Here is a 12,530-nt window from a genome sequence, read left to right on the forward strand (position 1 = left end):
GTTCTAAGTATTTGACACTTAGAATTGAATCTTTCAATCCTCATAACCCACACTATGAAATAGGCAGCACTTATGGTCCCATTTTATGGATGATAAAACTCAGGCAGGGAAATTTATGTCTGTTGGACCATCAGGCTCACAGAAAATCCAGGAGCACCAGTAATTCTTGGCTGCTAGTGATCCTGGGAGCCCCCGTCCATTCACACCTGCACCCCTGGGGTACTCACGGCTGCAGGTCTTGCCATTTGGGTCCAGAGTGTAGCCTCGGCGGCAGCGACAGTAGTAGCCTTCCTCTGTGTTGACACATTCATGCTCACAACCTGGTTTGTTCCGTGCACAGTAGTTGATCCCTGAAGAGAGAGAGGAAAGGCCCTTCTTCAGACTCTGGGCTTCTCCAGGGCTGTGAGGATGGCCTCTGGGGCTATCACACGCCCTAGAGAGAGAGCTGGTGGGTGCTGCCTGCAGAGGTGAGCGAGGGACTGATCATTCATTCACTCACATGCCGACAAGTTCCAGTCCCTGAACTAAGAATGGGAGAGTGAACAAGACCAAGGCCCCTGTCCTCCAGGGCTTCGTCCTTTCATGAGGAGGCAGATGAGGAAACAGAGTCATTAGACAACACACGGCAACACAGAGGAGGCCCTCCCTGCATCCTGGGGATCAGGAACATCTTTGAAGAGGTGATGGCCAACAGGAGTCCTTAAGGAAGAGAGAAGTCAGACGGGTAAATGGAGCCAGAAGAAGCAGAGAGTGATAACTCAGGAATAGCAAGCTCATGGCCTGGTAGTGAAGGGTAGGGGGCACATTTAGGGATCTTCAAGTATGACTGGAGCATGAGGACAGACAAGGACAGGGCCTTGCAAACCACAGGATGGAGCAGTGAAGGCTCAAACGGGTGGCTGGAGGTGGGAGTGTAGATGGAGGCCTTGAAGAGGAAGATTTTGCAGTGGCGAGGGAGAGACAGGTGAACTTCGATAAACAGTGAATAAATACATTGCTCCACAGAACACAGAGAAAACAGCGCCTGCTTTCCAGGAGCATCTGTGAAAAAGAACCTGACGCAGGAATTGTGCCTCTGGATTCTCCACCACTGGTTTCTTTTCCCCTCTGATGGACAAAGACCAAATCAAGGTTCAATTGAATTGAGCTGAACTAAATTGATGTCAAAGAACTAAAAGCAGGGGTGAAGACCACACTACCCAACCATCCCCTTCTAAGAAAAATGGAAAAGCTCATGAAATCCAATCAGCCTCTTCCTTGACTTCACCTGATCACTAGGGCTGACAGCATCGAGACAGCTTCTGTCTGCAGAGACATCTGACAATGACATTGAATGGCATGAGGCAGAATAAACAAAAGGCAATCTTGCAATATATCCAGCTACTTAAGGGAGTCAGGAAATGGCAGTTACATTGAGAAGGTGCCAAGTGCTTCACCTTACTCTGATCATCATATTGTCTATATCATGAAACTCAGAATTCATATCCCTGATGCTGCCCCAGGTTACTGTCCCATGGCAAATTCACTCCCATCCAAACCACTTTTCTGACAGCAGGTGGGAGTTGCTCCAAATTGATAGGCAATTAGCAATTGTTTTCCTGGTAGAAAATGCTAAAATCACAGGACCCCATGCCTGTCAGTTTACAGAGGAGGTGAAGGATTGTAAAAGGAAATTAAATGAGCTTATAGAGGGTCTTTAAGAGACTGGTGTTGAGGGGAAAGGTCACCGCCAACCTCATTGGGGGAGGGGGATTAGTTGAACTGCACAGCATTGTTCTCCTTCTGGGTATGTGGCAGACACTGTTGGTTGTCTTGACAACACCATTAAAACACTGTGGCCCTCCAGAGCATGAGTCACAACTGGTGTAAGTCTGCCAGGCAACTATATTCTCCTTTGTCAGGGATTGGTTTTAGCTCTAGCCAAAAAGACATAAGGAGAAATTTATTGGGGTCCCCTAGAAGGACTGCAGACTGAGCACATGAAGAGAAGTCCATGGCACACAAGGGCTGACCTAAAAGAAATGTTGTCTTCTTGTGTCCTGGACCCTTAGCATTTTCTCTGTAATTCATTCTTCTGTACAAGGAGAAATGGAATATCTGCATGTAGTTTAAGGTCATCTGCTTGGGACTCATCAACAACCTTACCTGTGCAAGACAGAAATGAGTACCAGGAAACAAGCAAAGAGTTGTTTTGTTTTGTTTTGGGGGTACCAGAAATTGAACTCAGGGGCAATCAACCACTGAGCCACATCCCCATTCTTTTTTTGTATTTTATTTTGGGACAGGGTTTCACTGAGTTGTTTAGTGCCTCACTGTTGAACTCGCGATCCTCCTGCCTCAGCTTCCCAAACCACTGGGATTAAAGTCATGCACCACTGCGCCCAGTGCAAAGAGTTTTGATTGAGAGAAATTGGCCTGGCAACAAAACACCAGCCACATACAAACAGACAAACACAAAGAACATGAAGGCCCCATGGTCTGGGGCCATGTAGTACAGGGCAAGTGAGAATCATGTTATTACTCCATCGGGGAAAAGGAAATAATCTTCAGTAAACTCAGTCTTCAAAGTCAGCATTTGGCCACTGTGTAAAACAACATGGCAGTTCCTCCAAAAATTTAACATTGACTTGAACAGATGATGCAGCAATTTCACTTGTAGGTATAGAAATACAGGTTCACAACATACAAAAGCCAAGAAGTGGGAGCAGTCCAAGTGTCTACTGATGGATGAATGGATAAACAAAAAGTGAAGTAGACATGCACTGGATTATGATTCAGCCTTAAAAGAGAAAGAAATTCTGACATCCTACAAATGGTCAAAACTTGAAGACACTATGTTAAGTGATATAAGCCAGTCACAAATGGATGATTCCACTTATATGAGGTATTCAGAACAGGAAAAATCATAGAGACAGAGCAGACTGGTGATTGTCAGAGAATGAAGAGAAGAAGAAATGGGGTGTTATTTTTCAATAAGTAAAGTTTCAGTCTGGGGTGATGAAAAAGTTCTGGAGATGGATGGTAGGGATGGTTGTGCGATAATATGAATGTACTTGATACCACTGAGATGTACATTTTTAAAATGGTTAAAATGAATCTGGGGATATAGCTCAGTGGTACAATGCTTGCCTAGCATGTGGGAGGCACAAAAAAATAAAATAAATATATTATGTCCATCTACAACTAAAAATTTAAAAAATGGTAAGTTTTATGTTATGTGTAGCTACCACCACCACCACCATCACCACCATCACCACCACAACAACAAAATCATTGTCACTTTGTTTTCTTTTTTTTATTTTGTATTTTGATACAGGGTCTTGCTAAGTTGCTGAGGCTGGCTTCAAAGTTGAAATCCTCCTGCCTCAGCCTCCTGGGTCAGTGGGATTACAGGGATGTACCACCAGCCTAGCTCTCTTGGGCTTTCTCTACACACAGGAGTCACAGTGCCTTGAGGGTGGTACTTACATAATCATTCAATCATTTATTCATTCAATAAATATTTCTTGAGTACCTCCTATGCACCCCATAGCTGGTCATATGAACCTCATAAACTGTGAAGTGGTGCACACAAGCCAGTCTTGGATGTAACTTGATCTGGTAAAGTTCAGTGTGTCCAGTAAATTCCTGAGCTCAGATGGCAGGACTGTCAGATAACAAATTAAATAGTCTTTGTGCATACCAATTCAGATGGAGACCTGAAAGGGTCAGACTATAAGCATGAAAGATTAGTGACCTCAGGCAGTAAGTTATAATGCTAGCTAACAGAACAGAGAGAAAGTTTTGGGAAAACTGAACTGAAGATGCTGGGCTGGAATTATGGCTCAGTGGTAGAGCACTTGCCTGGCATATGTGAGGCCCTGGGTTCGATCCTCAGCACCACATATAAATAAATAAAACTAAATCTATATGTAGACATATAGATATGTAGATAGATAGATAGATAGATATTTAAAAAAAAAAAAAAAGATGTTGAAGCAAGAAGTCCTGTTGCTCCATTTAGGAAATTCAGGGCCAGAGAAGTAGAAAGTAAGTAGCCCAAGGTGACAAAGCTGATACGAGTGACATTGCCAAGACTGGACCTCACATCTCCTGGCTTAGCGTAGCCTGGGCACTTTACACTGATTTTTTTTTTTTTGAGTGTCTATGGGGAAGCCACCACCATGGTACCAGAATCAGGAATCCTGGAGGCCACCATCTGAGTAGCACCATATCAGTCCCAGGCTCCACTGGGACAGCCACCCAGCCCTGGTCTCTGTGCTTGGCATCACCACCTTCGTAATTAATGTCTTAATTCAAAAACAACAACTTCAGGAAGAGAAACTGTGCCCAGACGAGGAGAAAGACAAACCCTGGCCAAGAGTCTTCAGTAAGATTCTTCCTTGAACTCTTTTTTTTTTCCCCTGCAGTTTAATTGGATGACACCAAATTCCTTTGAAACACACATTTCTTATTAGTTCTGAAAATAGCCCACATCCATCAGCCTCTATTAAACATAAATGGCCATCTCCTGAGCTGGATGGACATGTGTATTGCTCAGATCACTTGAGAGACATCAGACTCCTAATAACAAACCCCAGAGTTTAAGCCCAATTTCTTCACTTCCTTCTGCCACGTAATGCTCCATAGAGACCGTGAGCACTTGCTTCTGTTTCCAGCTGTCTGCCATGATTGATCGAATGTGCAAGCATGAAGGCAGGGGTGGCTCTGAGAGGCTGACCTCAGGAGTCTAGGGCTGGGTGTTCCCAGCAAAGACAATGGAAAAAGTCACGGTGAGGCAGGACACGCAAAGAAGGGCTGCTGAGGACACCGGCTTTTAGGGACACATTCTATTTTTCCTGGATGCAAAAAGTAGGCCACCTGGCTAAAGAGGAAATGAAGCTGTTACCACTGAATATACAGGAATGGGCATTAGGAGCTCTGGCCAGTGCCACAGCCTGCAAAGGGGTCCAACTGTGGGCCAATTTGTGGTGGTCCAACTGCTGCTCCCAGCCTCCCTCCTCCTTGGTAATGACGCATACGCTGCCTTGAAGGCTTCTCTTCCTCCCAGAGCCTCTCCAGGCAGGGTGTGGGGGGAGTGGCAGAGCTCGAGGGAATCTTAGACCATTGGTAAGAGATACAGAGCTTCAAGAAAAGTCTCCACCAATGGCCACATGCCTAGCTTGTTTCCTTTTCCCCTCCATTAGTTACACAGAGGAAGTCAATGACCCTAATGAGAATCTGAGTTGTATCAGATCTAATTATCCCCTACATCAGAGCTCTGAGTGCACATGGGCATCCACCAGTGACTGATTTTCCCTGGGTGTAATCAGGCCCTGACACACTCACGCCTAGAAAAAGGTACCAACAATGCAGAGGGGAGCAGCCAGGCCAGCAGAGTTGACCCGCTGACATACCGTAGGCATGTGTGGTCTAATGGAAAATATTCCACCTAATTGTTTTCACATTTTGAATGCTCTCAATTAAAGTTCTCGTTTACTACTTGACTGTTTCCAGGTTTTTATATCCAAGCAGGGCAGTGGGAATTATCTTCTTTAAGACAGGCTCAGTTTCAAAATACGGGCTCTGCAACCCTCTGCCTCCTAACAAGCTTTAACCCTTATTAGAATGAGCATGAAAGTCAATCTGTGCTTAGAAGCCGAATGAGACTCACCTGGATTCAGTTATACATACAGCCCACAGTGATTTGCAGAAAAGGTAGACAGTAAAAGTTCTGAAAAGACAGTCCTGCCAAGCAGAACACTGCTATACCTATTGCCAGGAAGAGGTGAAGGTGGTTACATATAGAATAAATCCCTAAGTGGAAGCTCCAGAGAGTTCTGCAAATGACAGGGTCAGGTGACCACAAACAACCTAGCACGCATAACTGTACACTAAGGGAAGGCTCTTTGGAAAAAGTTCATGATATGCATGCCCCAAAAGGCCATCTTTTGTGGCTCTTGCCCTGTAATTCCAGCTACTTTGGGGAGGCTGAGGCAGGAGGATCATAAGTTCAAGGCTAGCAGAGACAACTTAGTAAGATCCTGTCTCAAAATAAAAAAATAAAAAGGGTTTGGGTATAGTTCAGAGGAAGCCCCCAGGTCCAATCCCTAGTACTGTAAGAAAAATCAAACAAACAACAATAACAAACAAACAAAAAAAACCCCATCATTCTAACAATATAGAGGGATTTAAATAATAGTTGCAATAGTTTCTGCAGGATGATGGATCTCAGAATGATTCCTTTACCCATGCATCATCCATTCATCAAACATGGGCTGCACCTGTGCAAGCCAAGCACTCTGAGCTGCTGAGGACTTGGCAGTGAGAAAGACAGCCACCTCTGTCCTCGTGGGTCTTTCTTTCTGGTGTCTCTCAGGAACAGTCTGGTTTAAAGAGTTCCTGTTTGAGGTCTACACCTCTGATGTGCTGGACCACAGGCGTCTGAGTCACTCAGCACATCTCACTCTGATCGTGCTAATGCCTTGTACCCCTTGAGAGCCATGGGGGATGCTCCAGAGTCTTATTTTCCTTCTTCCTTCCTGTCAAAGAGGACAGATCTGCCATCAAGTGTTTTGTCTTGTAGCACTGAAGACATCAGCTCCTTTGACATCCCATCTCTGGGCCCCGCTTTTTCTTTCTAAAGCTCCCAAATACATATTGTGGGAGTAAAGACGAGGGAGAAAGTGAACCCTCATTTCAGATAGGTGGGAACTTCAGCTTGAACCCTGACTTGGATCAACAAATCCAATGGACAGACCCAGGGTATTCAATCTCTTTTGAAAGTCCCCTAAATAGTATCTAGTAAACAAAAAGCAAAATAAATGCAGAATCACATTCATCAACACAAATGCTGAGTTCAAGAAAAACTCGCTTAAGATTTACAAGAAGAGGAAAAGTCACAAGTCCTTCCCAGTGTGACTTACTTCTGCACGTCTTCTTGTCTGGATTCAGGGTGAAGCCTTTGAGGCAGCGGCAGGAGTAGGAATCATGAGTGCTAACACACTCGTGCTCACATCCGTGGTTAGGAGAAGCACAATAATCGATCTCTGGAAAGAAAGAAGTCACAGGAATGACAAAACAATATATTACAGCTAACATAAGGAAACCAGGGCTTTTCAGGCTTCATTGTCCCTAAGTGGTTAAAATTCATGCCTCAAAGACTGAAGTCACGGGTAAGTCTCAATAAAGCTATCTCCACGTCTAGGGATACAGCCCATAAGAGAATCTTCTTGACAGTACGAAATGTTTTTGCAACAAATCAGTTTGTGAACCTGATTCATGTCAGAGCCACGACAATTAAAATTGGGTGTTGTTTCTTGGATTACAGGCTAGGAAGAGAGAGTGTAGCTGAGTGTTTTGTGGAATTTATGCAATGAAACGACTAAACCTTCTCCAAATCCAACTTTAAGCCACTTGAACTCCTCTAACCCTGAGCCAAACAATAGGGCACAAAATCAGATCCTGGGAAGTACAAGGCCTCGGAGGGAAGGTCACAAATGAGTTTAAAATTCCTCCCTCACTACCTCAGTGGACTCTGCTGACATAAATAGGATTTTTCATCTCAAGAATCACAGTCAGAGAATGTGATCTCTAGAGATACTCACTTAAACATATTCAGAAACAAAGAGTTTCAAGGAATTTGTTATAAAGGAATTTTATTTGTGTTGAAGGGTCTGAGTGAAGTATTTTGCTGTAGTGGATCTCGAACATATTGTTCAAAATTGCTGGAAATGAGTGGCCACTGATGGGTTTTTAAAAAGTCCTTGCGGGGCTGGGCTGGGGCTCAGCGGTAGTACACTTGCCTGGCATGTGTGAGGCACTGGGTTCGATTCTCAGCACCACATATAAATAAATAAATAAAATAAAGGTCTATCAACAACTAAAAAATTTTTTTTAAAAATTTTTAAAGTCTTTGTTTCAATGAGGATTTTTATCACTTTAAGGAACATTTGAACTATGTATATGATTTTCAAAATGAAGAATTTGTTTTCCCAGTACATTCCAAAGTAATTAAAAAGCAGACAGTTTCCTTGAAACACAAAACAATAAGATGCCAGTTCTTTCTGAGCTAAAGTAATGGAAATTTTAAATGTATGCAAAAATGGACACATGTAAAATGGACACATAACATGGATGTAATATAGTACATCCATGTGCATGTCACCCAGGTTCAAGAGAATCAATTTATGGCGGATCATCTTTCCTCTGGGCTTCCCATCCCCATAAGATTCCATACTGTTTTAAGGCAAATCCCAGACATTTTATGTTGTCCATAATATTTCAGAATGTATCTTTAAAATACCAGGATTCTTTTTAAAGTCAGGTAGTTTCAAGTTCTCCATCTTTTTCAGCATGGTAATACACACTTGTCCCAGGAACTCATGGCTGAGGCAGGAGGATTGCAAGTTCAAGGCCAGCTTCAGCAATCTGATAAGGCCCTAAGCAACTTAATGAGACCCTTTCTCAAAATAAAAAAAATTAAAATGGCTGGGGATGTAGCTCTGTGTTAAAGTGCCCCTGGGTTCAAAATAAACACACATACACACACACACACACACACACACACACACACACACACACACACTCAGGCCCATAGATAACTGCAACATTGTAATCACCCATATAAAGGCATTTTAAAAACTTGTGCATTTGGAAATTCTTTCAGACTTACAAAAAGTTTCAAACATAAAAATAGTACAAAAGACACCTATATAATCTTTATCCTGTTTCATCTATGGTTAGCATTTTACACCATTTGATTGACTATTAGATTTTCTACATAGATAATAATGTTGTCTGATGATTAAAAAAAAAAATGGTTTAGCCCTGATTCTAATCCCCAGCACCACACACAAAAAAAATTGTTTAGATTATTCCTTTCCAATCTATGTACCATCTCTCTCTCTTTTTAAATTTTCTCTTCCTTATTGCACTAGCTAGAACCTTTACTACAATGTTAAATAGAAGTGGTGAGAGTAGACATTATTTTGTTCCTGATCCCATAAAGAAAGTATTAAATATTTCATCATTAAGTATAATGTTAGCTAATGGCTTTTCATTGATGCACTTTACCAGACTAAGGCAGTTGTCAATTACTTTAGTTTTTAGTTTATGAAAAGTCGATTTTTGTTTAAGTCACAAATAAATGTCATATCTTGTCCACCACTTTTTAAAAAATCTGTTGAGATAGCTCATGTGGTTTGTTGCTTTTAGTATGTTAATATTATAAATTACATTGACCAAATTTTGAATGTTGAATATTAAGCTAACCTTGAATTCCTAGGATAAATCCCACTTGGTCATGATGTATTATCATTTTTATATATTGTTGGATTTCATTGCTAAAAAATACTTGAAGAACTTTTGAATGTCTTTCATGAGGGATGTTTGTGTGCATATATTTTTTTTCTTATGCCTGATTCTGGTTTGAGTATCAGAACAATGCTGGCCTCACAGAATGAGTTGAAATATGTTCCCTTATCTTCAATCTTTAGAAAGAATTTATGTAGAATTCATATTAGTATTCCTCAAATGATTGCTACATTTCACCATGTAAGCTAACTAGATTGAGAGTTTTCTTTGGGGGCAGGCTTACAGCACAGACTCAATTTCTTTTAATAGATATAGGCCTTTTCTGATTATCTATTTGTTTTTGAGTAAACTTTAGTAGTTGCATCTTTCAAGAAATTTGTTCATTTCATGAATTGTTGAAGTTATTGGCGTATATTTGTTCATTATTTTTCTTTCTGTGTTGGTAGCATCTATAGTGATGTCCACTTTTTTATTCCCATTATTGGCAATTTGTGTCTTCTCTTTATTTTTTATTATCTCTATTAATAAACCCTTGGACTTACTAATTTGAATCTCAAAAAAAATCACTGTTTTATTTTACCAACTATCTCTATTAATTTTTTTATTTCTTTTATTTCAGTTGAATTCTTTACTATTTTCTATCTTTTGAATGTCTAACATATGAAAGTGTTAACCTCACTATGTATTCATTCATTCATCCATTTATTCAATAAATATTTTTTGAACATCGATCATGGGGCAACGCTGAATCATTAGTGAACAAAAAGGCAATCTTTTGACTGCAGAAGCTTATAGGAGTCCCTTAAAACCTACTATGTTGGAGAAGACTATTCATTAATCAAAAAATGATGCCAATAAACATATATTCATAAATTGGATATATATAACAGGATAATTTTATTAAGAAATATATTAAAAACATGATAAAGCAATGAGAAGAAAATTTCTCTTAGCAAATTATCAGGTTTTTAAAATTTCCTTTTCAAAACATTGAAGGTAGAACATAAATTGGTACAAAGTTGTGAGAGATCAGTTTTAAATATGCATCAAAAACTTTAAAAATATCAATAACCTTTGCCTGAACAAATTTCCCTTTTTTTTTCCTAATAAAATAATTAGAAATACAAGGATTTATGTGTAAGGATGTTTTTCCATTCTTAGCAGTCAAGAAACCTGTTGGAAAAAATATGACATACACATCTGACAAATTTTAATGACATGTCAAAATGATCTCAGTTCAATAAAAATATACCCATACCTATGAATACATTATTTAAAAAAGACTGGAGGGAAATATACCAAATTACTCCTAACTATAGTTATCTCTGGGTAATGGAGCCTAGATTATTTAATTATATGCAATTTCATTTCGATATGAACCAGTTTTCTACAATAAGTTGTTATTACTTTTGTAATCAAAAAAAGTATTAAAAATAAATATACACATTCATAATTATGAAACTAGTTACCATGGAAAACAGCAGAAATAATATAAGAAAGAGAACAGTGTAGGAGGTGCCCAGAGATTTGAAGAAGAAAATAATTAGGGAACATTACTGAGAACAATATGTATGGTCATGGATATCTCTGTCCAAATCACAAAATACAGACAAACTCAGTAGAGCAGAGTAACCACAAGCTCACAGGTATTGCTGGAATTGAGGGAGATAGGAAGTACATGTATGACTATGGAGAAATCAGGTCAAATGCTCTATGGATCACAGTGTCCACATCCCTGTCTCTCCTTCTATTCTGGTCACACAAGCTTCCTTGCTGTCCCTCAACATGTCTGTCTCGGGTCTTCACACTAGTGCTGCATTCCCTCTGTCTCAAAGGTCCTTCCTCTCTCATCTCCTTTAAGTGCTTGATCAAATGTTACTTTCTTTTTGAGACCTGAGGTCTTCTCTTACCCTACTCCAATACAATGTAAGCTCCAATAAAAACAGAGATTTTTTTGTTTGTTTTACCTAATGTTGCAAACCTTGTGTCTACAACTGTATGATACTCAACAAATATTTGTTGAATGAATAAATAGTCCCTTAAAAATGGTTTTTTATTTGTAGATGGATATCATACCTGTATTTTATTTATTTATTTGTTTGTTTATTTATTTATTTATTTATTTATATCTGGTGCTGAGGTTCAAACCCAGTGCCTCACACCTGCTAGGCAAGCACTCTGCCACTGAGCTACAACCTAAGCTTGAATAAATGGTTCTTAATATTAGTGGATTATTTTTTCAGGCTTTAGATGCATAAACATTGTTCATGAAGAACCAACCAGGGGGCTGGGGTTGTAGCTCAGTGGTAGAGTGCTTGCCTAGAACATGTGAGGCACTAGGTTCAATATAAAGGTATTGTGTCTATCTACAACAACAACAACAACAACAAACAACCAGGGGGGAAGAAATTGGGAATACAAAAGAGAAGAATTAATTAGACACAACTTTCTTAAGTTCACATATGAATACACCACCAGTGTAACTCCACATCATGTATAACCACAAGAATGTGAAGTTATACTTTGTGTATGTATAATATGTCAAAAATACACTCTACTGTCATATATATCTAAAAAGAACAACAATAACAACAAAAAAGAAACCAACAAGGGGTCACTAAGAATGGAAGACGGCTCTCATCCCCTTCTTCAGGCTTCTTCCTACTGGGCTGTTTAAAAACCTCCTTTTATGAGGATCTCAGTTCAGCAGCTCAGCATCCTCTGGGTACAGACACTCAGCCAGTTACAAACTCAATCTATCATTCTTTCATCCAGAACATATTTCTCCATCTGGCCCACAGTGTGGGGGGGCTCTTTTTAGTAAATTTCAACTGTCTATTAAGTTCTAGATAGTTGCTATGGTATTTTCCATGGCTATTAAATGAGATAAATTTATTCTGATATGACTCATTCTTAGTAACCCCAAAGAATGTGAGAAATTCAGTTTCTTCTTTTGGTCTCTATGTGCAAAGTAGATATCAGCTCAGTCTGGGGAACTGCTTTCTAAAAGTTAGAACTGAACGGAGCTGAACATAAAATTACCATGGAGCAGTTCAAGTGCGTCAGTAGGGGCATTCAAATGTAGGATGGACAATATCACAGTGAGGATATTGTAGGATGGGTGGTTGGGCAAGAACTGATTGAACTTGAAGTCCCCTCCCAGCTGAGTCTCTGATTCACAGACAGAGGCCCTTGCAACAGTAAGTGGCTTTTTGCAGGCTGTAGGAGGGTATTGG

The 12,530-nt window shown here is 40.2% G+C and overlaps 1 protein-coding gene across 2 annotated transcripts in view; it reads right to left on the reverse strand.

Annotated features, from left to right (window-relative positions):
• Positions 1–12,530, reverse strand: part of Matn2 (matrilin 2) — a 141,161-nt gene that overhangs the window by 36,637 nt on the left and 91,994 nt on the right. For both annotated transcript variants that reach the window (XM_005316315.4, XM_005316314.5), the window contains exons 7-8: positions 6,906–7,028; positions 228–350 (exon numbers count right to left, since the gene is read on the reverse strand). In XM_005316315.4, coding sequence (XP_005316372.2) covers positions 228–350; positions 6,906–7,028 — 246 coding nt within the window. The remainder of the gene's footprint in view (positions 1–227; positions 351–6,905; positions 7,029–12,530) is intronic.

The sequence above is a fragment of the Ictidomys tridecemlineatus genome, chromosome 7 (assembly GCF_052094955.1).
Source record: "Ictidomys tridecemlineatus isolate mIctTri1 chromosome 7, mIctTri1.hap1, whole genome shotgun sequence".
NCBI lineage: Eukaryota > Metazoa > Chordata > Mammalia > Rodentia > Sciuridae > Ictidomys > Ictidomys tridecemlineatus.